This window comes from Corvus kubaryi, unplaced genomic scaffold (assembly GCF_017639235.1).
Source record: "Corvus kubaryi isolate FWS band 111438036 unplaced genomic scaffold, C.kubaryi_AGA036_p1.0 72, whole genome shotgun sequence".
In the NCBI taxonomy this organism is placed as follows: Eukaryota; Metazoa; Chordata; class Aves; order Passeriformes; family Corvidae; genus Corvus; species Corvus kubaryi.
In genome coordinates, this window is record NW_024582060.1 from 5,038,620 (window position 1) to 5,065,824 (window position 27,205).

At 41.4% G+C, this 27,205-nt stretch overlaps 2 protein-coding genes across 4 annotated transcripts in view; both read left to right on the forward strand.

The window, feature by feature from the left end:
* Positions 1-56: 56 nt before the first annotated feature.
* Positions 57-14,318, forward strand: GOLT1B (golgi transport 1B). Of its 2 annotated transcripts, XM_042050262.1 has the most exons (6): positions 57-188; positions 5,139-5,230; positions 6,925-7,103; positions 10,246-10,327; positions 11,296-11,329; positions 11,686-14,318. In XM_042050262.1, exons 1-5 carry the CDS (start codon positions 164-166, stop codon positions 11,302-11,304), a joined length of 387 nt encoding a protein of 128 aa, XP_041906196.1. In that variant the 5' UTR covers positions 57-163; the 3' UTR covers positions 11,305-11,329; positions 11,686-14,318. The 2 variants fall into 2 exon arrangements, with proteins under 2 accessions (XP_041906196.1, XP_041906195.1); XM_042050261.1 differs by lacking the exon at positions 11,296-11,329 and having other exon boundaries at positions 59-188.
* Positions 14,319-22,677: 8,359 nt separating this feature from the next.
* BCAT1 (branched chain amino acid transaminase 1) overlaps positions 22,678-27,205 on the forward strand; it is a 57,323-nt gene continuing 52,795 nt past the window's right edge. Inside the window, exon 1 of one of the 2 annotated variants that reach the window (XM_042050180.1) lies at positions 22,678-23,044. In XM_042050180.1, coding sequence (XP_041906114.1) covers positions 22,850-23,044 — 195 coding nt within the window. In that variant the 5' untranslated portion in view covers positions 22,678-22,849. The remainder of the gene's footprint in view (positions 23,045-27,205) is intronic. The other variant, XM_042050179.1, reaches the window with a different exon arrangement.

A 27,205-nucleotide genomic window follows, 5' to 3' on the forward strand; every position in this document is an offset into this window, starting at 1 on the left:
CGGCGATACAAGGCGGCTGCTGATTGGCGGCTGGCGTGTCCAATCGGCGGGCGTCTCTCATCCGGCGGGGTGCGTGTTTCCGGAAGACGTGGCCGCCGCCGCTCCCGCTGGTCCTGCTCCCGCTCGTCCTGATCCCGGTCCTGCTCCCGGGCCCGCCGCCACCATGATCTCCCTGTCCGACACACAGAGTAAGCTCTGGCGCCGCTCCTGGGGGGGAAGCGGGGTGGGGCCGCCCGCTGCGGGGCTGGGGGCGTCGGGGGCAGGGGGTCCCAGGGTGGCCGGGCTCGCTGGGCCCGCACCCTTTGTCCGCGGCGGGGCCTCCCGGGAGCGGCCGAGCAGCGCCCGGCTGGGCCCCTGCGGACCGGCCGGAGCCAGCGGCGGGGTAGGAGCGGACAGGGGCGGGGGGCAGCTCTCACGGCCGTATCCCCGCAGTGGAAGCTGCGGCGGCCCGGTGCGGCGGTACCATGAGCTGGCGGGGAGCACGGAAAGGGAAATGGGATGGAGAGCGATAGGGGAGCGCTCGGCAGGGTCCCTCGTCCTTAGGAGAGCTCTGTCACTAGCGCGGCCGGCTTTTGTCTGGGGCTTGGAGTGCTTAGTGTGCCGTGGTGGGATCACAGAATGGTTTGGGTTGGAAGAGACCTTAAAGGTCATCGAGTTCCAACCCCGTGCCATGAGCAGGGACACCTTCCACCAGACCAGGTTGCTCACAGCCCCGTCCAACCTGGTCTCGAACACTTCCAGGAATCGGGGGGCATCCACAGCTTCTCTGGACAACCTGTTCCAGTGCCTGGCCACCCTTACGGGAAAAAATTTCTTTCTGATATCTAACCTAGCCCCTCTGTGGGTTTGTACCCATCGCACCTTGACTGATCACTATGAATGAATGAATGAAAGCTGAGCGGTAAACAAAGTAACGCTTAGCTCGTATCCTCCCGTGTGCCTCCCTGTGGACGTCAGTGGTCTGGAACCACTTAATTTTCTGTAAATGGCTTTAAAAATACTTGTATGTGGCCATAGTTTTGTTTCCACTGAAGTACTTGGAAATAGAGATGAAAGAAATTGGTGCCAGACTTTTTTCAGTGGTGCCCAGCAACAAGATGAGGCGGAATGGCAGTAAACTAAAAGACAGAGCTTCACCTCAAGATGAGGAAGAGCTTCTTCCCATTGAGGGTGGCAGAGCCCTGGAAGAGCTGCCCGGGGAGGGCGTGGAGTCTCTCTTTCTGGAGACGTTCCAAACCCACCTGGACACATTCCTGCGTCACCTGCTGTAGGTGACCCTGCCTTGGCACGGGGGTTGGACTGGGTGATCTCCAGAGATCCCTTCCAGCCCTAACAATTGTGATTCTGTCATAACAGCTTAAGCTGCAAGGTAAAAGACAACGTTGGGCCTTTGATTTAAATTACCATCTCATGTATGATGCATTTCTCTTATGATTGCCACAGAAGGATATGAGTCTGCCTGATAAGCACCACAGCATCAGTTATGGAGGATGGTATGAAAAATTTAGAAAAAAAAAGTTAAAATAACCAAGTTTGATAGCAGGATACTGGAAATTGAGGTATTGGAGAGCCAGTTAAGGCCAAGGATGAAGACAGGCAGCAGAGTCTAGCAGCATTCAGGGTCAATGATTTCTTGAGATATTCAGATATTGTGCTGCTTCTGGAATGAGTACTAACCCTTGGGGTTAATTTTTAGATTTCTGAATGTTTAAACCCTTATGGGCATTGTTTTTGCCTTTAACTTCCTGTCTGGAGTATTTGTTAAGCAGAAAAAGAAAAATCTCTTCAGAGAGAGACTCACTGTTTTTCTTTTCCTTAGTTCCTCATTTGGGACCTTCAGCTATTTCCACTGCTAAGAGTGTTGGTTTTAAATGTCAGAGACAAGAGTAGTAAATGAAATACTGTGACATTTAGGGATTTTAAGGATTTGGGGTTTTTTTCAGTTTTTCTGAAATTCTGAAGATAGTTCATCAGATATTTTAAAACTCACAGCTGTCTGGAAAAATACAGAGTTAGCCAGAGAGTCACTGGTGGAGTAGTGTGATAAATACCTGGAGAGAACCACTGCATTGGTTGATGTTTGGAAAGTTAATTTTGCATCTGTAGTCTAGAAAATAGTTTTAAGTGGTGCATTGAATGGTGTTATAAACCACCAGTAATTGCAAAAGAATGCACTTGGCTTTTCCCAAATTAAATTTTCAATACTGAAAAATACTGCTAGCAAAATAATAGTTATACATTGAATATAAACTGTATTAGTTTTTGTCTTCTGGGAGCCTATAGCACACAATTCCTTTTTATGTTGCACTATATAGTGCACTATAAAAGACTGGGGATGTGCATTGTCTGCCCTAATCTTTCACAAGCAATGTATCTTAATTTTTAATCTTAATATCTACTAAGATGTTTTGACACAGTGCTGCAGCACTCGTGCACAGCTTATGGAATTTCTGGAGAAACATTGATCAAGGTTTGATCCCTTGTCTCAGGAAATCATAATCAGAATAAATGCAAGCTGGCTAGTGTGTGTTTCTGCATTTCTAGGCATTGATATGTTGTATTTGACTAATGTGGGAAAGCTCTTCTGGCAAAGGAGAAAGCATTTAAAAATAGTCTGCTCCCTCTATAAATATTCATAGTTTGTTGTTGAAAAGATTTTATACAAAATGCCAGCACTTTTTCTTTTCCTTCCTCTAAGAACAGTAGTTAAATATATTTCCAAATTCTGATATAAATCAAGTCAGTAACACCCTCTGCTGAGATATCAGCACCAGAGGATAATAGTCGTGGACCATTCATCTTCTTCCAGCAGTTATTTTGGGATAATGAGAATAATGTTCCTTTCTTTTTTTTCCCCTTTCCCTCCACTAACCAGAGAATATGGGTGACTTCTGAAGTGAATCAGAATCCATTGTGGCAGAAGTGATTACAAACACGTTTCGGGTGATTAGAGAAGTGTCAGAGTGGTGATTGCAGCAGCTGTTGGGAGTTGGCCTCTGCCTCCTTGCCAGAGCCATACCTTGTGCTGTGGCTGCGGGAGGAGTGAATACTCACTTCCCATGACTGCATATTTATCTTGCTGGCAGCTGGTAATTCCTCTGGAGTCCTGCCTCCCAAGTTTTTTCCCTCTAGAATACAGATTGTTTCTGCTCTTCTGAAGTAAAGAGTATTAGAGAAAAGGGCAGTTGCAATTGGTATATTGCCTTCAGTCAGCAGATCGATTGAGAATGCAATTTGCAGTTCCATTTTTCATTGTAAGCAAGTACAGAGAGTGCCTGTAGTAAATTGATTGTATTGAGTTACTTAGTGGTTTTAATTGTGGGGTGTTAAAATGCTCATAGTAACAGTTTAAAGTGGCAGGCAATACTACAGAACCACAGCTCTAACAGCATGTACTCTGCAGCCATGCTGAAAGCCAAGCCCTTACAGAAGTTTGGGGAGTGGCATGTTGCTGGAACAAATCTCTTTGAGCCGTTTTGAAATTTATTTCCAATAACTACTTGGAAACAGGCCTGAAACAGGCGTAGTTATCCTCCTTTACTCCCAAGCTCATCAAGTGACAACAAATGACCAATTACACCTACTAAGTGCAATTAAAATACATTGAGGTAGATCTGCCAACAGTAGCACTGAAAGCTGTGATTGTGGGTGTGGTTTTTTGTTTGTTTCAGGACAGGCTATGCAAAACTATTTGGAATTTCAAAATACACATATATATGGGCACATACTGGGCTGCCAGCCTGTCTGTAGTATTAGGGCTGGTTTTGCTAAGCTGTTTTTGTGTTCTATAGGTTTCTACATTGTCTGGTCACAGGGAAAGCAATAATAAATGCCTGTGTTTTTGCAGACGTGTTGCTGCTGTTCCTGGTTTTTCTCTCTCATTCAGTCTGTGTGAGAGTCAAAGGAAGGCTTTAGAGATTTAAAATTAAAAGCTGGATGTATTATTTCTAAGAGCAGTCTTCAAGATACTTTAGAGGCTGTTATCAAATGGTAGTTTTAATCATAGCTTGACATTTTTAGCCCGGTTTCTCATACAAACCTTCCATCCTACTCTTGGCTTCCCAGTATTTCTTGAGCATCCTTTGCAGAACTCGAAGTTTATAGAATTACTTAGATTGGAGAAAAACCTTTAAGAGCGTTGAGTCCAACTGTTAACCCAGCACTACCCAGTCTACAATATAAGCAAATATATAAAGTACAAAAGATATTTTTTAAAAAATCTACAAATTAAGATCATAAAATGAAAAATTTCATAAAATGAAACTGCTATACAACACTGGCAGTCTAGAGATATTGTATCTGTGTAATGTAAATCTATCATTTAATTATGAAAAATGAAATATTAAGCATGAAAAATATAATTGAACATTAATCCCTCAATATTTACTATCTAATAGTTTTGTGAAAACTGGCAGTTGTCTGGAGACCCAGGCTAGTGTCTGATAGCTGTCAGCACATGTGTAACTTGGAAAACTCTTTCAGGATTCATTCAAGTTGTGTTCCATCTGGAAACTGGGGAGAGTTGGACTGCTATGCAAGGTTATGGGCAATTGAACATGGGGTCTCAGGAGGATGGAGAGAACCAGGGTACTTACATTACTGTGCTAAAGATAATGGGATAAGATCTGCAAGTTCCAGAATATTCTGAGTTGAAAGGGAAGGATCACAATGATCCACAAAGATCATTGAGTCCAGTTCTGGACTGGAATGACCCAGTCATTGTGAATGACCCATACGGGAATCAAACCCACGACCTTGGTGTTATTTGCACCGTGTACTGACCAACTGATCTAATCTGGAAAACAAAGTTTGATTTTCTCTTTACAAAACAATCCTTTTCTCCATACTAGCAATTAATAAAAAGGGACGTATGTCTTTGCTGTATGTATGCATTGCTTTTGGTTGCATTCAATTTCAGTGTCTAGTTCCAAATACGGACTTTTTTGATAAACAGCTTCCAAAGATCTGTCTGTTGAAGTAATTGATATCTACAAGATTTACAATATTGGTACACTCAGGGAAGTTTCTAAATTTAAAATGTCTTTAGATTGGATGTTCTAATTTTTTTCCCGATTTTTATGTATGACTTTATCTTGGTACCATGTTTTGTTACATGCCTAAATTTGCTTTTTTTCCAGAGATTGGAATGGGACTAACAGGCTTTGGAGTGTTTTTCCTCTTCTTTGGAATGATACTCTTCTTTGACAAAGCTCTTTTGGCTATTGGAAATGTAAGTGCCTTTTCTGCACTGCTTAGAATCAAGTATGTGATCTATTAAAGATAAACTAAAAATAGAAGAGTATGTTGTCAGTTTGAAGCTGCATGACAAAGATTACTGTGGTGATTTGGTATAAAGGAGGAGTTGTGCTCAGTGATAGGAGTGATTCATTTTTCCTGATTGAGGTTAGAACAGCTCACACTGATGTGAATATCACCTTGGGTCAGGCCTGTGGGATGTTGGTAGACAAGAAGCAGCTTGTTCCACAGTTGTTGTGCTGCTGCAAATGTGATTTTTTGTGATCCTCTAAGATAACTGTCAATTTAAGTATATATTTGGATTGCTAGCGAATGTAGCTTTGCAGTGCTGCATGAGGAAAGAAAGAAGTATGAATTGCTGACAGTTCTGGCTTTAGAAGAGCCAGACCCCCTCCATAAGGAGAGATTCAGTATCTTCAGCTTTTACCAAATCGAAGTTATTGGTCAAAGCGGCACAGAAAATAAATCCTCGTCCTGGTACACGAAATTTCCAATCCAAATATAAAATGACAGGGTGTTTTCTGCATGTGATAATCTCTGTGTCTCTGCTGTTCTCAGCTTTGCCAGCCAGCCAAAGCACAGTCTGGTTGGTAGAGGTTCACCCCCTCATGCTGATGCCTAAAAGTCTGCGGTCAAAACAGATCAGTTTCATTTCCAAATACTGAGATTCACTGAAGGAAAATACAAAATAGTGTATCTGAATTTGGGTGCATTAGTTGAAGCATTGTTATGAACCATCAAATCAAGTGTGCAGTGGAAGAGGGAAAAATTAAATAATGCTTATTTTTTCTTTTCCTAATGTAAGGTGGAAATATGAGCCCCTGTTTAGGGAAAATGATGAAAACATAGGTAGGAAGAGACAATGACAGGCTATGTGGTAACCAAAGATAATGCAAGAAAAGGTACTGTATCCTTGCAGAGAGTTGTTTTTATTAAAAAAAAGTTTTATTAGAAAGGGCAGGAGGTTCTAAGACAGTGATTAATTAAATACTGTACAAACTTAAACTTGAGTAAAATAATCTTGAGTAAAATCTGAGATGCCATCGCTTTCTGTGCTTACAAGCTGAAATAAGTATGAGTACTGTTGCTGCAGGACACTAGAAGTAGTTGTAACTAGTTGAGACTAGTGTGATAGCTTTCAATCTATACTGGAACAATTAAACAGTAAAAAGGCTCTACACAGTAAAAAACAACTGTTCAGCTGTTTTCCTTCTCTGGTTTTGCACTATGAGTAGATCAGTACAAGCTGTTGAAGATGTCAGTGGCACAGAACAGGTGCTTTTATGTGTGCTCTTAGTTTTCAGGAACCTTTGCTGTCAGTAGTACGAAGCTTCAGCACCACTTGTGGTAAAGACTGTATGTATGTGACAAGGCAGATACAACTGTTGTCAGCAGGTCTTTTGTCTTGAGTGTGTTTGGCAGTGACCACAAAGGATAGACTCTTTACTTTCAAGCAGTTGAGAGCTACAACTGCTTTAAGATGGACCTTACAAAAGAAAATCAATAGTAAATTCATTCTCACCATCTGTCTTTTGGTATTAGAAGTTGTGCAAGAAAAGCAGTCTAACTTTTTAAAAAATATATATATATATATGTATATGTTTACATGCTGTACTTGGGAACATAATTACCTATTTTCTTTCTTTGGTTTGTTTTTGTCTTTTCTAGGTTTTATTTGTGGCTGGCTTGTCTTTTGTTATTGGTTTAGAAAGAACATTCAGATTCTTCTTTCAAAAACACAAAATGAAAGCAACGGGCTTCTTCCTGGGTGGTGTGCTCATAGTTCTCATTGGTTGGCCTTTAATAGGAATGATCCTTGAAATTTATGGGTTCTTCCTATTGTTCAGGTAAGTCTTGTTTGAAAATAACTTTCTGTGTTGGTGTATCTAGGAATAAATGTGTTCATGTAGTGTTTCTGTGTTAGAGTTGATAAAGCAGCATCCTTAGATTTTTTGTGAAATTGTTTATTTACAAGTTGGTAAGTATTTTTCCAAGACTCAAATCTGCTAATGTTTGTGAGGCATTTACCAAAGTGACTTTGATAATGTTGATGTCTAACCAAAGAATTGTAAAGCTTCAAAATATGTGGGAGCCCAAATTGTTAGCAGTGTGAAGTTTAAATATTTCCTCACAGAAAAGGGATACTTGGTACTTTTTTTGGTGGGGAGTTTGTTCCTTTCTTTAACAAACAGGGCAAAATATTTAGTTACTACCATCCTAGGTTTGTAACCTTACCATTTCATCATTATGGCAGCCCAGGGAAAAGATGTTTTCTGTCATGTTTCGTTACAATTGTGCCTTAGGGTCAGAACTGCTTGTTTGGGTTAGCAGTATCTTGACTGAGTTAAAGAAAAATGGAAATTCTAACTTTTTTAACAGCCATCTTGAAACATGTATAACTCTCACAGTGTGTCACTTAAGTTCTTTATAAATGCAACTGTAATAGTGAAAGAATTTGACTTGTTACAACCTGCACAGATATCTGTATTTTTATCTTTATTTCCATGGTTGAAGTTTCCATGCTTCCCTACAGAAAAAAACAAAAAGTACGCAAAAAAGTAGAAAGGGAGGCTTCTAGTTGTTCTTGGACTTCTGTCCCCATGCAGACTGTTTCACTAATGCTTATTGATCAAATTTCAGACCCTGAAGTGTTCAGCGAATGGCTAAATAATACTGTCCTGTTAATCAAAGTGAAACCACTGTTCTCCTGGAGCTCTTTTTGTACTCAGTAAAATCATATGTTAATCTGGTATTTAGTTCAGATAAAATGTTTATTTTTAAAAACAAATCTGAACTTGGCTCCTGCTGAAGACAGTGAAATTTCAGAAAATGTATTTTGTGGGTTTAATGTATTTCTTATTGTTCTACTCTGTGTTACTTTGAATTCTGTCACTGCAAGTGCTTTGATAATCACGGTATTTCACTGAATACATTGTCACTTCTTGCATGTAGTGCTTGGTTTAATCAGCCAGTACAGAGCAAGTAGAATGTGTTTCCAACAAAACACTCTCCTTTTAAAAGATCTCAGAAGAGTTATAATGTCTAAGCAGGTATGCTTATGGATTATCTAGTGGTGCTAGCAAGGTAAAATAATGTTGAGAGGTTTATAAAAGATCAATAGTTACCCCTAGGACAATCCCTTAGCCTGAAGGGTATCAACAAGGGATAGATAATTCCATCTGATGATCTGTTTTAATTTAAAGCATCTGGAGACCAGTGGTTTGGACTGAATGATCTTAAATGTCTTTTCCATCCTTGATGATTCCGTGATTCTGTGACCATCTTTTCCAGTGCTTAATAGTTGATAGAATCTAAATCCCTTGCTTCAAGGTTGGCTAGTGACTACTTCAAGCAAAGCTTTTTGTTTTGCTTCAATCTTGTCGACTTCAACCATCATCGTGTTGTCAGCAACTTGCTCCTTTCTGCAGAAGTTAGAAATGAAGTCTTTCCTCAAGCATCATTTTATACTGTTCCTCAGGATCTTGCTGCTTGGTTGCATAGCAGAAAACTGACCTGGCTATTGTGGGACAGTTGGTGTAATCTAAGGTGCTTTTGGAGCCTTGTTCAGATTATAGGTGTGCAGAGTTATGGCTGACGATATTATCCCTGCTGTACTAACTGTTCTTTATTCTTGCATACAGCAGTTGTTTTAATCTGTTACAAGTGGTTTGCCCTGCATCACAATTTACTGGACTACTGAAATGATCCGGTTTCTGAAAAAAGAAATCTCAAAAAAAACCCTTATTGGTATGGATATTACCCAGCAAATAGTTCTTAGCAGTGTGGTGAAGAGGATGATAACTTGTGAAACTTCACTGTTTCGCTGTGGCTGAGGCCTCATTGAATGTTAATCCTTATTCCATGCAGGGAATGTTCAACACGAGATCGCTGGGAATGCCACCAGCTGGCTGCAAACAGCTGAGATACTGCCACAGAAAATTTGTTTTTCTGCTGCAGAGATTAAGTGGGCAGTGCAAGGTCTACACCATAGCAGCTATGCCAGGCAACATCCCTAGGGTCATGATTCAAACTGATGCCATGATGATTTTTTGCCTTTTCTTTTATACCCCTTTTATACCTCTTTACAACTTCTGTATTCTTGGTGGTTTTTGGCCTACATTCTTGGGCTTGTTTGTCAAGCTGAGAGACTAAACGTTTTAGAAGCTTCGTAGTTAGGGATCAGAGTGCCCCAGACGCCAAGGTCCTCTCCAGAACACATTCTGTAAACTAAGATAGAACCATCCAGGGGAAGGCTCCTTGGAGAGGGGGGCTCACTCGAGCCTCTCATTGGGGAATCTTTGATAGATATGCTAATTAGTAAGACCTATAATGTTATACCAGATCTTTTGGGGTGGGCATTTTGCGGGGTGCATTTCAGTGCATTCGACCTGGATGTGTGCACCTAAGGATCCTTAAAATAAATACCAAGGTAAAATCCCTTTTCCCCTTCTAACCGTGTTTGACTCTTGATTTTAAGACCAGGAAAAGGCATCAAAACTGCTGACTTAAATTTGGGAAATAAATGAATACACAATTCTGTCATGCTCCATTTTCTTTAGTTAATGTAAAGAGTACCATACATGGTTTTAATTACTCAGAACTAACTTCACCTGTTTCTACAGTGGGTCTTGAATGTATTTTCTATAATATAGAGTAATTATCTCAAAATATATATGCTAGTTTTGAGAAATCAGTTTTGCTGACTAAGTTGGGTATTCTCACCTGAGTTACTTTTTGATGAGCTGACTGAGAGTTGCCAGCTACAAAGAAAATTAAATCCATTTAAAAATACACCATTTCTTTCCTGGTTTCTTCCTTTCTCTGCTGAATGTGTGTTGATATATTTGGTAAACAAGAGTGCTGCTAACAAGTTGCAAGATTTTATGTAATCTTGGTTTAAAAATTACCTGCTATTTTTTTCATGCTATGGCAATATGAGAAAAAATTAATTATAAAAACTAATGAAATCTTCTGATATCTTACCTAAAGGGGGTTCTTTCCTGTGGTGGTTGGCTTTATTAGAAGAGTTCCAGTTCTTGGATATCTCTTGAATTTACCTGGTATAAGCTCGGTAAGTTTGGTATTTCATGCAACAATTGAAGCTTGTTCTGGTTTTTATTCCACTGATTAGCACTAGTTGAAATGCATCAAAAATAAAGCAAATATTACTTTGGAGCAATGACTTCAAGCGCATTCCTGTACAGTTCTTGCACCATACACATCACATTCATTCCCAGGGAGAGACTTGTAGGTGTAAAAGGAACAAAAGGACACGTTTGCAGAAGCTGCCCCTTGCTCACGGGTAGTGAAGTGGGAAGAGCCCTGCATTGTGACTGGAAATGCTGGGTTTCTTCCTGCTTCGCTGTTGGCCCTGGGTGACCAGATAGGTAAATTCTGCCACTGCCCTGGGCCTCTTCTCCTGTCTGTACAATGAGGAGGATACCATTCGTGGTGCAGTATTTGGGTGGACTTATGAAAAGTGGCCTGTAAAAGCAAACAGTGGAATTCAATATTAAGTTGCAGCTTGTATGGTGAACCCAGAAACTCTCATGATGCATAGTCATTCATCAGACATATTTATTAAGGTTCACTGCACCAGGGTACATCTTTTTATTACTAAGATTTGTATTTTTTCAAATGGAGTCTTCAATTTTTTTAACCAAATGGCCAGGGATTTGAAGACAATTAACAGGTACCAGTAACATGCTAATCCAGGGTGTTTCAGTCAACTACTTTTACTGTGCTAATTTTGGTATGTATTTTTAACACAAGCATTCGTAATACTCGTTTTGAAAGTAACAGTTTAAATAGCTACTACTAAAAACTAATAGTGTGAATAACTTAGATACATACAGGCTGTTTTTTAAAAATGAGTGTTCCAGATCATCTGTTCCAATCTCACAGTTAGGCCAAGTTGTGGCTCATAATTCATGATCAATTGAATGTTTCATTTGTCAATTGATCTTAATCATATTTAGTTTGATCATAATGGGGTTAAATCTTATTTTTAAAAGATAATTGTTAATGTTTTGTTCAAAGCCTACGTAGGCTCAGAAGAGAATCCACAGTAATGGTCAGTTGAAATATCTTCCTTGGTCTACTAATGCATGTGTGGCTGAGATTGTATTGTTTTGTTTTAACCATTAAGCTGGCAGTGTTATCTGCATTCTTCTATTTCCTTTCTCATTCTGTTGCATCTTCATGTTGCACTGTTAATGTCTATATGAGAAAAACATGTCATGCAGAAACACAATTGCAATTGTAAGAATTTTGGTTTTCACAAACCTAAACCATGAGACCTTGGTGAGTACTACTTGACTCTCATTTCCAGTCACGTACTAACTGTGTAAGTAGCAAGCAGTATTTGAGAGTAGCTTCACTGTATATAAATATCATCAGCTTAAAACCTTTTTGTCTCCTTTTCCACAGCTTGTAGATAAAGTTGGAGAAAGCAACAACATGGTATAATGATGAGAGGGTGGAAGACTGATCTAAACTTTTACTGTATTATTTATAAAATCCCTTTGAAGAATACTCAGCACAAAGATTAAGTTGTGTACAAAGGAAAAAGCTTGTTGCATTCTTTACATAACAGTTTAATTTAAAATGTATAGTCAACAATATACATTAGAAAAGAAGCTCGGCAAGTATGCTTCTAGGAAAGTAACTCCAGAGTTCAGGAAGCAAACTGAAGAGGGGAAAGTCATGGAATAACCCATGTTACAACTGTTCAAGACTATTTTTGTTGGTTTTGGAAAACATGCTAGAGGCAATGAACCCTTGTGGAATTAACAGTGCCTGTCCTTTACCTCCTTATTTTGAAGGTGCAGTAGAGCGAACAGGCCTACATTTTTAAGGGTGACCCAAATTTACCCAATCCTCTGCTTGCTATCCTCAGAGTGCAAAAAATCAAACAGGAAACTTCTTGTGTAACAAGAGATGGATCTTTGCATGAAGGTTAAGATGACTATTCATCTATAAGTGTCAATAAAAAGGAAACCCTACACAGTTCTGTTGTAAACATTTTTGTAAATATCTGGCTGAAATACAGCATTGTTATCTTAGTGTTTCAAAGCCAAATGTTAGTTGATTGTATTTGCCTTCCACTTTGGAATATGCAAAAGGTCAATCTTTAATAACTTTGGTCTTAAATGTTGGTTCTGAACATGTAGAGCTCAATGGGGAACTCTGGAAGCTGACTGGCAGTCCTTCCAGGTTGTTCTCCTTGAGCCATGTTACATGTGCATCCAGATGAGAATGTAGCCCCTTGTCACTAACATGAAAACTTTGTGAAATATGCTTAGTTCACAAAAAAATGCATTAGGTTGAGGTGCTGATGTGAACCCTGTGAAATGTAACTTATCAGAATTTTGAGCTTTGTTTTTAAACAGTTTGAAACTAAGCTTTCTTTGTTTACTCTGGAACTACAAATTGACTTTTATTTTTTACGGTAATAAAATGGAAACTTAAAGTTCTGTGTACGTGAGTCTCTGGGGAGAAAACTGAGTGTCTGGAGCTGACTAAAGATCAAGTGCCAATCTCCATGTGTTTGTAACTTGTTGCTGGGTTATCTGGTTATCTTCAAACAATTTTTCTTGGTTACAGAAACAGCTTTGTTGTTACAGAGGATTCTTGGCTAACCTGGAATAAATGTCCCCCCCTAAAGCATGGGTCACGTTTCTGCTTCTCATGGAATGTTAAACATTGTGTACTTTCAATAGTCCTAGTTACAGTGTCCTCACCTAACAAACCGGGCTCATTCAGTGAATTGTGTTTGTGCAGGCCGGGGGGGGAGGGTGGTTCTGTTGTATTTCACTTTCTTTTCCCTTTCATGTAATCCTGAACCAATTACCCAATGTAGTATTAAAAGTAGCTATCCAGCCTAAAGGTCTAATGACTGGGGGGGGGGGGGCGGCTTGGGTTGTTTCGTTTTGTTTTTTTCCTTATTATGCAGTTAAAATTGGAATTTTTCAAAATAAGTTTTAAGTTAAAAGAATCCTTATGTATCAACCCTTTTGAAAGTTGCTTTGAAGTTTATTTGTATAAAACATGGGGTTTTTTCATTGCAAATGTAAGCCACAATCTGCTATCATAAATACTTAATTTGCTTTCTTCTACAAGAGGCACAAAATTATTCAGAAAAAAAAGCTGTTATTTTATAATTAATAACATCTGAAAAATAAGTGGGTTTATTATACAAATGACCAAAAATGGCTATATTTGCTTGATGGCATGTGCATTACAGTTTACAGACAGGAGTAAATATGACTTGTGGGTTCTACCTCAAGAGATAAACCATTTTAGATAACCCAATTTTAACTGCTCCTATAGCTCTGTTGAGTGTTACAGTGACTAGAGAATAACACTACAGCAGCTTAGCCAACTCGTCCTGTTTTCTGTGGTAGGGCACTAGTCTGTGCTGTGGGAACCAAGTGCTGTCTAAAGTAGACAGTGTTCATCACTTACCTTAGAAATCAGCTACCTGAAGGTTTTCATTCTTCTCTCTTGAAAAATAATGCGATAGGAAAGGTGGATTGTACCACATGACTGTGATTTCTGGCTGCAGCAACTTACTTGGTAAGCTGAAGTACCTTCATCAACAAGAAAGCTGATGATGTCTTTTGGAGGTGGTTAATGTATTGCTGTGGATGATCTTTTGCCTCTGAAAAGTTGGGGTATAGGCAGGTCATCTCATTTATATTTAATTCATTGTTTTTAATCAAAAGTCAATTTTTTGTCACATGTGAACTGTTGTGAAAAGCATCAGAGGGAACAGAATTGTATGTTGAATTTAGCATAGTCTACCCCTCAAGGTAATCTTGTCTTTGAGATGGTTTTGCCAAGATAAATGTGGGTGGCAGCAAAGGTCAAAACAACTTAGCCTTAAAGTGTTTCTGTCCTTGTAAAAATATCTCTAACAGAAACATGCTTGGAATGTTTCCCCTTTTAAATGTAATTTATAATTGCTGCTTTAAAACTCGTAAGGATGGATCTTACTCTGAGAAAATGAATACTGTAAATATCCTTGTCATACCTTGAATAAATGGGTACCTTTTTTATAATTTGTCTTTGTGTCTTTGTCTGCACATTTTAAGAAAGTCTATTGACAAGTTTTCCTTTCCAGAGGGTCGGGAGTACAAGCTGTTACTGCTTGGCTGTCTTACACTGTTGTGGCTTTTACAGTAAGTAGGGGCTTGGATTAATGTTAAATGGAAAGGTTTCCTCCCTTTTTTACAACAAATCTTTTACATAAGCATCCCCCTAGTTTTTCAAGTTCCAGTTTTGAGCACAGCACAACAAAACATGAAATTTCAGTTACTTGGGAAACTACCTCCTTTTTTTTTTCTGAGGAAATAACTGTGAAACTTCAGGAGAGAAAGAGCATGTGTCTAGATCTTGGAGCAGGTTTTTAGTCTAGTTCAAGTATATGACCATGAGTTCCCTGTGTCCTAGAGAGTGGCCTGATAAGCAGGTTTACCATTCAGTGGTGCTCTGCAAGCTTGTAGCCCATTGTTGAGGATTTTCACAGAGGGAGTAGAGCAGCAAAGCAAAGCTTTTAACTGGTTGTTGAGGTGTTGGTGTTGGTGCTATGTACCAGTTAGTACCCTAAAAACTTAATTTGACCAAAGTTCCAGCCTCTCAACTAACTTTGACCAAAGTTGCTTGTATAGTAAGGATTCCAAAGAACTGGCACTTCCTAATTCAAGAGGAAAAAACCCCACAGCAATGTCTGGTTCCATTTGTTAAACTATGAGAGGTATAATTTTAAATCTGTATCTAGCTCCTGGCCAGTTACTTTCAGTGACTAGTTGCCATTCATTAACCAGGAATACTTTGGCTTTGTTACTGCTCACAATGTGGTACCATATGCAGTTTAGAGTCTGTCAAAAGCAGTGTAAAGAAAGGAATCCTGTCCCTGTGGCAGATGTCAAAATCAAGGTTTTATGGGATTACTTTAAATTGTTTACTCACCAGATTTCAAGGCACAGATTCATCTCCTTGTTGCTTTTCTGGATCATTGATTATCAGTCAGGCCAGAGAGTAGAGTCCACATCCCTAAACCAAACGTCTATCTCCCAGCTGTCTCTTCAGAGGTCACTGCTAGCCCTTGGACTCCCATCTCTGCTTCTCTGGCTGCCACATCCTGGCTCGCTTTGGCTGTTCTACCCTTCAGTACCAGCTGTGACAACACTGGCATGTCATTACCAGACTGATTTACCAGCAGAACTTGGCCCTTGTGGCCCATTTGTTCTAAGCTCTGCCCCTCTAGTATTGATCTTGGCACATTAAAGCATCTCTTAGAAGACTTGGATCTCATGTTCAGCCCAACAAAGAGATTCTGCAGCTGCTGTAATCCATCGCCAAGCCTAATTTCACCACAATTATATGCTATAGCATCTTCCTCAAACATATAACAATTTACAGAAAAATGACATGGCTACTGTGGGGTAATTTGGTGTGGAATTCATTATCTCAGACGAAGTATTATGACTGATAACTTGATATATGGAGCAATATCTATTTATAGGAATGCATTTATGTGTTGGTTACCAGTCATTAATGGTAGTTTAATTAACAGTTTACCTGCTGAGGTAGTGCATACCCAGAAATGTGCTTGCCAAAAAGCATCTGTGCTGCTGTATGCTTTCTAGCAGACACCATTTTCCATTGAGTACTGCTTTTCCGGGGAGTGTGGTGGATCTCCTCTAAAAATATATGTTTGGGGTATCTTACTGCTCACAGAAGCATTGAGCTCATAGCTGAGCATCACAGGACATGGTGGTCCCGCGGTCAGGGGTTCCTCCGCGGCCACCAGGAGGAGCCACGAGGAAACGAAATTCACAGGCCCCGGGGTCAAGGACGGCAGGAGGAGCCTGGGGGCTTGGGGGATCACCGGCTCCCTGGGAGCACCAGCATGGAGCCCCTGTCCCTGCAAAACCTGGGCAGGAGGTCAAGTGATGATGTGCTCAAGGGCAAAACGTACCTTTTCTTGTCTTCTTTTCAATCAGCCCCAGCGCACGCTAACAGCTCCGAGTCCTATTGCTGGTAAGCGGGACCTGGAAAACAGCTTGAAATTTCCTGATGGGTTTTTTTGTGCACTTCTTTCTGAAGTCTTTTTAGGCTTGATTTAATTTAGGCTGGGGAACCACAGCGTGGCTTTAGAGCACAAAAGAGGATGTTGAGCTTTTTATAGAGCACCGTCAGAGCTGAAATGTTGCACGTCAGCCCCTCTCTGGGCTGGCAGGATCTGAAGCAGCCGGGTTGTACTTGGGACGTCTGGAAAGCAGGCTTTCCACTTTGGCACAGCCCAGCTGCCTCGCTGCCTCCTTTTCTCCAGGCACTCCAAAGCTCTTCCAGTAACATTAGAGAAATCAAGATTTCACATTGATTTCTACAAGTTAATTCTACTGCTTTGAAATATAAGGCTTTTTTGGATCCAGATGTTTTACTCCACCAAACCCACACACCCATTAGGTCAGTCTTTGAATATTGATTTTGTTTTTGTAATGAAACCAAGCAGTTCTACAGTGAATCTTCCAGATGCTCCAGCTGAGTGGCTTTTATCATTAACTGTCAAACTTTGTGATCCAAAGAAGGGTAACAAAGCTGGTGAAGGGTCTGGAGCACAAGTCCTGTGAGGAGCAGCTGAGGGACCTGAGGAAAAAAGGAGGCTTGGGGGAGACCTTATCACTCTCTACAACTCTCCAACAGGAGGATATAGCCAGATGGGGGTCGGGGTCTGCTCTCAGGCAACCAGCAACAGGACAAGAGGAAATGGCCTCAAGCTGCACCAGAGCAGTTTAAGTTCAACATTAGGCAAAATTTCTTCACAGAAAGAGTGATTAGACATTGGAATGGGCTGCCAAGGGAGGTGGTGGAGTCACCATCCCTGGAGATATTTAAAACAAGTGTGGATGTGGTACTCAGGGACATAGTTTAGTGGTGGGCTTTAAAGTGTTGGGTAATGATTGGACTCAGTGATCTTAAAAGTATTTTCCCACCTAAATAGTTCTATTGTTCTATGAACTTGTGTGGAGAATTGTCCTCCACTTGCTTCTTCCCCCCTCAAAAAAACCCCTCAACTGCACAAAACATCAAGTGTTTCCCCTCTCACTTTTCTACCAGCTTTTAAGCAGGGCTGAGTGGGAGACAGAAACAACTTTGGGAGTAACATTGGATGGGGAAAACAGATGAGCAAAGAATCCTGGTACTCCCTTTAAAAGGTGAATGAGGGGGTTGATTTTGATGAGCTCAGGGTTCACATGACCCCGGTGCTAAAGCCTCAAATAGAGCCAGCTGGGGTGGGTTTGGCCCCTGCTGCTCACCCTATGTCTCCTCTGCTCCTAGCTCTGGAACACCTAAACTCCTTTAAAAGCCTTTTGAAGGCTTTGCTCTGATGAAGATGTGACCTGTAGGAAGCCTGTCCCATTCCAACAGGGCTGGGGGCCGGCAACACTGGGGTGAGGCAGGTGCAGCCACCCAGAACCTTCTGGAAGAGCCCCTGAGGAGGTAGAGGTGAGGTGAGTAGCTGGAAAACAGAAGGCTGGAAGAAATGTTGAAAACAAACTCTGTTCTTGGTTAATTCCCGGAGCGCGATGTTTTTCTTGCCTCTCTGGGCAGAAGTAAGCGACACATTCACAAAGTGCTTGTTTAAGAGGAATGCGTAAAATGCTCTTTCCCTCAGAGGGTGGGAATGAAAGGGGGGAGATGTGTTTATTTGGTTCCAATTACTCTCACGCATGCAGGCCTTTTCCTTTCAGTCTTTTTCTCAGCATTTCCCTGGTTGTCAGATGTTGTGTGGCTGCTTTCCCTTTTATCTTCTCTCCCGGGTCTTGGTTTTTAATGTTTCTTTCTGTGAGGGTAATCGTGCAGCCCGTGCTCTTTGTGAGGGCGCCAGCGGAGGCGCTTTCCTCCCTTCAGCATCTCCGACAATCGCTTCCTACTCCCGGGCTTTTTATCTGGGCTTTTTACACCCAGATCACTCTGCTAATGGGTTTTACAGCAGAGCCCGCACACAGCGGGGGCTGTGTACATGGCCAAGGAGGTGGGGAAACAGCGAGAGGATGGAAGTGAGGAAATGAGTACTGGGAGAAGGTGCTGCCGCAAAAAGATCTCGCTGATCTGCAAATCACATCCCCTGAAACCTTGCATCCCACTCGAGCCCTTCCAGAAGGAGACAGCCCATGGTGCTTTCCTCTTTCTGTCTCTGCAAACAATCCTAACTTTCTTCTCCTTTTCCAAAAGGAAGACTAGTAATTGCAACCATCCGCTTCGCCCATCATTGTTGTAGTCCCAAACGACCAGTCTTTAAAGGACCTCTCCTTCCCCAAAATAAAAACATTTTAAAAACACCCCACCCTACTATTTTGTACATATCTGAACACATATACGTATATAATTACACAATACTTCACATATATGTATAATAATTACATAATACTTTTTATTTTCTTTTTAGAGATTTCTACAGTACCAACCTGATTCTTAACCAAAGATTTGTCTTCCCCTCACTTTAAAAGCTTTCCACAACTGTATTCCCAGTTCTGCAAGGCAGCTATATGGACATCACGTCCAGAAATTACTTTCTTAATAGTTCTTATGAGTTTTAGTTTTGTGGCTGAAATCAGACACAAGTTATCCCTCAAAAATATTGTAGATGAAAGTTGATGTTTCCTTATTTTAAATATTTGTGCCAATGCACTTACATGCAGTCATAGAAACTATGGAAGATTAAGTTTTAGTAAAAAAGCTAAAGTAGAAGTAAAGTATTTCACAAAGATCAAAACATAACATTCTGGTATTTCTGGAAGAGATACAATTATTTTTTTAAATAGCTTTGGAACACATTTCGACAGGGCTTATATTACAAAGAGCTTTGAAAGATCAGGATCAAACTGAAGCACAGTCTTTGTCTAAGTGATACCTTTTGATTTAATCAAATTTTGTTTCTCCACATTATTCTACAGGAAGTTTCCATGCCATTTCAGAAGAAAGAAGAAAATCTCAGAATCCTAGCTTTCTCTTACATGGAAAACCTGGTTTCTACCCACCTTCTCCCTGTCCTCTTCAGAGGATACAACCAGGGTTGTAGAGGAAACCTTGGAAAGTGTATCAAGAAGGGATTCTGCTCTTTATTCTTATAGAATTATAGAACTACAAGCTTCCTCTTTCAATACTTCCCATTTGGCTTTGTATCGTACAGCTTTTTCATTTCCACAGCAGTAGTTTCTCATATTTCAGTGGCTTAAAGGTGAGCTTATTCAGGTCTGGTTTGGAAAATGTGTGTGACTCAAATTCTTCATCTCATGAATCCCTAGAACTTGTGGAAACACTTTGGACTCAGAGCATATAAACTACCTTATTCTCTCATATGTGTGAAAAATTTACTTATTAAAACTTCTAAAGTTTAACAGTGCTGTCAAGCATTCACAGAATTCTTGGCGTTAATAGAAAAACTAGCGTTAAAATGAATAATGTTTTATGAAAATTAAATATTTAGACTGTAGAAAATGTAATTTCTTACTGAAGGATCAATGCAACTGAGTGAATCACTAAAGATCTAGTGTCTCTTGCCTTGTAACTTCTGCAGCATTACATAAAGGTCTGTAACTAGACTGAGGTAATGCAAGCTATCCCTGCAAAAATACATCTGTATGGCACGTTTACTAATGGCAACTTCAAGTTTTGGGATTTTTTAGCAAGATGCAACTTTTAAAGTAAGTTGTGCAGCTTTTCTGAGTTTTGGTCTCCTTTTTCTGACTTTTATTTGCAGGTTCAGGGCCAGCTTGGCCCTGAATAAAAGCAAAAGATGAATACAAAGATCTCTTTTTATTACATATCCTAGATATATAATAAATAGTGGTTTGGCTTTCCACAATTCCTCTGTAGTTCAGATAATATTTCTTCTTTTCCTTTCCTTCTCCTATTTCTTAGTTTTGTCCAGGCCATGGATTCTGCTCTGTACCTCAGTAGTTGGCAGCAGTTTAAGGATAACTTGAAATGCGCCTCTATGGGTGGAGCATGTTCCAGAGAAGTTAAAAAAAGGGCTGATTGTTCAGACTGGTAAACTGAGCTCTGGAAACAGTAAAATTGCGCTCAAACAGATTTTTTTGTTTGTTTTTTTTTTGGTAGAGGGATTCAGGATACTGAAGTGAGTCTGGAGAAAATGTACAACCTGTAACAAGAAATGCAAAAAGATATAGGGATAAATATGCCATTGAGAGGCAGAGTCAGCACGATTTTTCTGAAAGGAAATCCTGACCTATCTATAAACTTCTTCAAAGGAAGTAGAGGTCCAATGGATACCATCTAATTCGATTTCCAAAGCATTTGACAAAGTCTCTTAGCAAAGGCTCATCGAAAAGAAAGGTGCTTTTTTGGTTGCTCTCTTTAATTGGGTAAGAGATAAGAAACAGAAGAGAGAGTCTGTAACTGAGAGAAGGGGAAACTGAGGCAAACAGAGAAAGGACAAAGTTTGCTGATGAGTTGTAAAGTTTTCAGGGTAAGGATGTTAATTCAGCCAAACTAGGGCTATCAGCAGCAGGACCTTATGAAACTGAATATACAGTTGTAAAAATAACATACAATAATGTCTGTGAGTATAAAATTATGCACATAGCCAAAAAAAAGAGATCTCAATTTATAAAATGAGAGGGTTATGAATGAAATGTTGCCTTTCAGCAGAGAAATCTTAGGATTAAGTAGTTCACAAATCGGTTCATTTTAGTGCTCATGAACTAAGTCAAAACAGGAAAAAGGACTATAATGAAAACAAATAGAGGAGCAGAAAAAAGGCAAATTAAAAGTAAATATGGTGACCTGCTTTTTGAGAGTGTTGTGTAGTTCATGTCCCCATCCTAAATCAAGGATGATCAAGGTTATTGAATTGTTTTATAGTAAACAAAAAAGATTAGAACTCCTCATCTGGAGAAAGGAGATGGCTGACAGAGGATTCAACAGCTGCCTGTAAAATCACAAATGACACCCAGGGGGTGAAATGCTCTTCATTTGTGCTTATAGTCTCACAGTATAAGAAAAATGGAGAATGATGTGAAATTTGCAAGAGGCAAATTCAAAATAAAGCATTATGAGTTTTTCCACAGAACAGAGCTAAACTGTGGAACTGATGGGCACAAGATCTGATAGATAGCAAATTTTATGTAGGTTCAAGGACCAAATTAATAGAACAAAAATCCACGAGGAACTGTTAAGCCTAGAGACTTCATCTTTCAGGAAGTTGATGTGGTAGAAACCCTTTGAGGATAAGAGTGTGTGCTGAAAAGAGTATATGGAGCAAAGTGCCTCTATGTGCTTATTCTCTTCTTGAAACTCTTCTGCAGGCATTATTATTGTGTACTGTCAGTGACAGGATATTGAATTAAATGCACCCTGCCCTGATGATGAGTTTTATCTGCCTGAAGCCTCTTTGCTGCTTTCTCTGCCTCCTGTTTTTCGCTCCCTCTTTCTCCTCTCCTAAACAGCTGCTGAAACATCATTGCTCATGTGAACTTGCATTTTGGGTACTGTCACTTACCTGTGTTCTTTTAGAATCCAAAATGCTTGCAAATCCATTAAATGGCACTTTTTTACCTGTCTGAAGAGCAGGAGGAACAAAAATCTACTTATGTAACCAATCTCTGGCACTGTGCAACAGAGAATAATTTATGTACATCGTGCAAAGCAGAACTTCGCACTTCTGACAGTCGCACTGAGATGAAACGGCTTCCTACAACAACTCTAAAGGAGATCAGAAGGGGAAAACTTTTATGAAAACATTAGTAAAGGAAGAAAAGACGTAAATGTAAAATCAGCTATGATGAAAGTAGGCACTTTGTGAACATGACACTGGCATTTTCTCTGAAAAATTCGCGGCTTTTTTCTTGTATTAGTTTCACTAGCAGCAGCACGGGTAGAAACAACACAGTGGACAGGCTGCTATCTTTATTCTTTTGTCTTCGGGTGCTGGTCAGCTGCCTGCCAGGTACCAGAACTCGGAGGGGTAAGGCAGGAGTGGTGGCCAATGGTGTGCAGAGCTGTGCAGGTACCTACCAGCCCTTCAGCATGGACTGGGGGCACGGGTGAGCAGGGAAACATCTGGCAGCCCCACTAATTCCAGCTAAAATGCAATGGCCTCCCTGTGTTGGGTGGCAATGCTGGGGCACTAAGCACCAGCCGTGCCCGGAGCGGTGGCGGGGGAAACAGGGAAGAGCTGGCGATGGGAGGGATAACTGAGGTGTTGGTGTGTCAGCCGAGTCGGACGTGAGACAGAGGAAATGACTCAGAAAACGATGAGTGGGTTAAGGCTCGCTAAGGAGACGGGGCTGAGGAGAACGTGTCGCCCTCAGTTTGAATTACAGCACAAGCACTGAATTGTCTCCGCTCGGCCGGCGCCGTGCACGATGCGGGGCCATTTTAGGGCCGGGGTGACCCGGGCGGGAAAGGTGCGGGCGGGGGCTCGGCCGCGCCGGTGCTTCCCGAGGCTTCGGCGGGCGGGAGGAGGTGTCGGTGCCGCCGGGAGCAGCGGGGCGGGGCGGCCCCCAGCCCCTCGCCGAGCTCCCCGAGCGCCCGCCGTGCGCGCCGCCCTCGCCCGCTGATGCAATCCGAGCCCGGCGGCAGCAGCAGCCCCAGCACCGGCGGCAGCAGCGGGCGCTCCGGCCGGCCCCGATCCCGCGCAGCGCCGGCGCCGCTGTATCCGCCCCCGGGGCTCGGCGATCCGCCGCTCCATCCCTCCGAGAGCCCGGCAGGAACATTTCCCCCCCCCCCCCCCGCCCCTGCCAGCATGATCAAGGTAAGCGGAGCGGGTTTCCTGCCGAAATCCACTCGTCCATCCTTCCGGAGATGCGGAGCAGCAGAGCTTCTCCATGGCAAATCGGTAGCTCGCCGATTTGTGTCCGCAGATTTTAGTGCCCCGATTTACTTGTGCTCTGCGAAACGGATTTCTGTCCCCGATGGATTTGTTGTTTGAGATTTAGAGGCAGGATGTGTGTGATTCTACCTCTTTCCTTGCTCTTTCATTTCAGACAGCATCTGTGGAAAAGAAGTAATTCTGTGGAAAAGAAATAATGAGGGGGGATGGAGATGGAGGAAGGGAAGGTGTATGATTTCCTTTAGGGGAATTTCTTGTTTATGGGACTCTCAATGATTAAAAAAACCTAAACAAAAAAACAACAAACCAAAAGCCTGCAGAGGTTATGGTCTCCTGGCAGACATCAAGTATTTTTATGCCTGTGAGTTTGTTAAAGCTCTTATGTCTGCCCTTGTACTAAAATAGACTATGGGTAAAATCCAGTAACATGTACTTAGAGGTTTTTAGTAATTTCAGAAATAACTTTAAATAATGAGAGAGGAGTTGTCGGTAGCAAACACTAGTGTGGCACATGAGCATCTGTGGGCACTCTCCTTTTATGAATGTCATGTTTATGCTCTTCTACTTAGTGAGGCTGATCTGGGGATTAAAAAGAAGTCTTCCTTGTCAAGGCAAAGGGCATGGAGTTAGCACTGGTGCTTTTCAATTAGACCAAGGAAACACCACAGCCACGTTACACCCTGTGGAACAACTGCAATAATGCTTGGGTTTTGAGGAAGGTCGGCGCTGGGCCGACTGTGAACTGCACAGCTGCAGTCTGATGCCAAAGTTAACAGCTGAGGAAAACACGGCTGAGTTATTTGCTTTCCTTGGGTCACTTTAGCAGATGGAATATAGGCACAACAGGTATGTGACTGGCAGGTGTCTCCCCAGCTCCTCTCTGCTGCTGATGGCAAGTGTTCCTCACATCCAGCAATACTGTCCCCTGGGTGACTCTGGCAGTGGTGCGTGCAGTTGCTACTCATGGTGGCAGGGCTAGGATGGATGAGCCTCTGGAGGAGCCTTGGGATGCTGTCATAGCCCTGTTTGCCCTCCCTGCAGCTGGAGAGTGGCAGACCAGCCATGGCAGAAAACTGGTCTGAAACCACTCAGGGAAAATACCCAAGAGCTCCCCCAGCCACAATGCTCAGAGCCAGAATGGAGCATCTGAAGGAAGGGGCAGACTGCTGTGTTTTATTTCGTTTCTGATGTACCTGTTGTGTGTCAAGGAAAGAGGGCATGGCTCCGGTTTCCAGAGTGTCCTCCAGCACCTCTCAGGAATGCGCTGGCATGGCCTTACAAAAAAAAACGAGTAACAGGGAAACCATAGACCTACCAACCTGTCTGCTTAAAGCAGCGCTGACATCTCGTTGGCTTCTTCTCACCTGCTCAAAACCAACCTTCGCTTTGTCTTTTTACTGAAGAAGACATGGAAGGAAGCAATAGCTACAGCAGTAAAAGGATGCTCTTGCCACTTGGAAGTGATGTGGCCTTGGGCAGGTCGGCGCTTGTCTGAGCCCTTTACCCTTTATTTGCCTTGTCTGTTCCGACTGTCAGCTCTCCAGGGCTCTGGCTGTCACTGTGCGTTTGTAGCGCATTTTTCAAAGGTACAGAAAATTATGATTTGATTATCACCATACTTATGTAAAAACTGATACATTTGTAAATGTTTCAGTAATCAATAGCATTATTGCACCTCCTTGTCCCTTCATCTCTCCCTTCATCATTTCCTGTGTTTAGTCACATCCCTCTATTTTTCCTTGAACTATTTCCAGCTCAACCACAACCCTCCCTTTCTGTCCTGTTTAAAGTAATGTATAAGAAATGAATTACGCCTCTGGTTTCTACAGTCTCTGCCTTGTCCACCTAATGCACTGATTGTTACTGACAGGCCTAGCACTCCTGTGTGATCCAGTGGATATGCTGATTTTTTGCCATGCAAATTGAGCACTGAAATATGCTGCAAAGTCATAGGTAAAAGAGAAGATTGCAAAGTCATAAGGTAGCTTTAACACTACTGGTATCTTGCTAAAATAGTCCATAGGCCGTATTCTTGGTTTAATTTGATAGATGAAAATAATTCAGATGGATTTCATTAGTCATAATTTATCCCTGGGAGGAAAATGTTAGGAAAGGAGGTAAATCGGTTCATTAACTGTGTAAACACTCAGGTGCTCTGCATTTATTCAGGCATTTTAAAACAAATTAGGTGACGTGGGCATGGTAAAGAATTAGAACAGGCATTTTCATTGCTTCCCTGTGTTATGCCATTTTCTTACATGAATAATCATAGCTGAATGTATAATGCTGAAAATTACCAGTAGGTTTGAGGGTAGGACCTTCAGTGTCAGAATGAAGGAGCCAAGGGGTAAATTCTCCCTGTAAAATTCGCACAATCAGCCTTCGTAGGCCACAGATGTGAGGGCTGGCACGTTCGTGTTGCCACAGGGGCACATTACGTTCTTCATGCTGCTGGGTAAGCTCAGCAGGCAGCTCCATGAGTTCAAGGCACTCAGTATTGATTGTGGCTTTTGATAATGAATTGTGGCTACCCGCCTGCAACGATGGCTGTAGTGGAGAGATTAAACGCCCAAACTTCATCTTAAAAGTCTGACTTTAGATGGTAGTTGAGCATAAATCAAAGTAGTATGTGACCCTAATATGTTATGTTCATAGTCACTTTCATGCTTGCATCTTAGCGCCTCCAATTCTAACACAGGATGAAGTGAATGGGTGGCCCTATTTACCTTGGAAACAGCTTCATTATTTTATGGCTTTATACATTAGAGGTCCAGGTAAAATTGCATCATAAAATAGAGCACCTGTTGCAGAAGGGCAATTTAGGAAGTATTACCATATGCTGTTGCAGAGGAAAATCCAGCGTTATGCTTATGGAAAGCACCCTTTGGTGTGTACATCTGAGGATCCCAAACTTAACATGAGAATAGTTGAAACTATCTTTAAAATGATCAAGAACTTTTACCCATCGGGTTTTTTGTGCATCTTGGCCCATAGTTTATTACTGGTTTTGCAAACTAATGTCATAATACCATTCCAACAGAGTTATTCATTTACTTCTTCCCTTGAGGTCTGCAGTGTGTTCCAAGTTTTATTTTAGAGTATACCTGAAGCATTAATGAAGGGCATCATATAACTTCCCAGCAGATACACAGCTACTGCTAACTGCTGCTAACAGTTTGCCTGTTAGAGCATTTCGCACACCATCTTGATAAAAACATTCCTAGTAAGCACCATTTGTATACCAGGAAAAAGTTGTTTTTCCTGGTATACAAATAGGGTTTATTTCCACAAGGTTCTGATTGGAATAATTTCCACTAGGATTCAGAGACATCACTGCCACACAAATCATGTCCACTTGTTTAATTTCGACTGTTGTCTTAAGGGTCATCACTTCTGTAATAAATGTTTGAATTTGCATTACTCTTACTGAGAATGAAGTTTTTGAAACCTTTGACACTGTGAGTTTGAAGGAACAGAGTGTGTTCAGTCCGGAGAAGGCTCTGGGATGCTGTAACAGCAGCCTTCCACAATCTAAAGGAAAATGATGGAGATGTGGCGAGGCTTAGCAGTGCTATATGGCAGGAGGATGAGAGACGATGGCATAAACTGAAACAAAAAAGGTTCAGATGGGGTATAAGGAGAAAATTCTCTCCACAAGGACATTTGGGAAGTGGGCTACCAAGAGAGACGGTGCAGTTTCCATCCTTGGGAGCTCTGAAGACCCCGCTGGATCAAGCCTTAGAAAAATGGTCTGAGCTCAGAGCTCGCCCTGCTTTGAGCAAGAGGTTGAATTAAAGACATCCTGACGTCCCTTCCAGCCTGGATTTTCCTGTGGTCCTGAGAAGAAGCTTACAAACTAATTTTTTTTAAGTCCAGTCTTAGTTTTTGACACACTCAGTGGTGTGGACCAATACATCTTTGTCCAGAGCCCTGACTGCTTGGCTTTTAACAGCACAAAGAAGTCTGTGCAAAGGTGGTGTTTAAAGTCACCACTGCAGGCAGATTTCTTTGCAGAAGGTATATTCTTTAACATGTCAGTATAGTAGTATTATTTTCGTTATTATCTTGAGGAAGTCCCTGTGC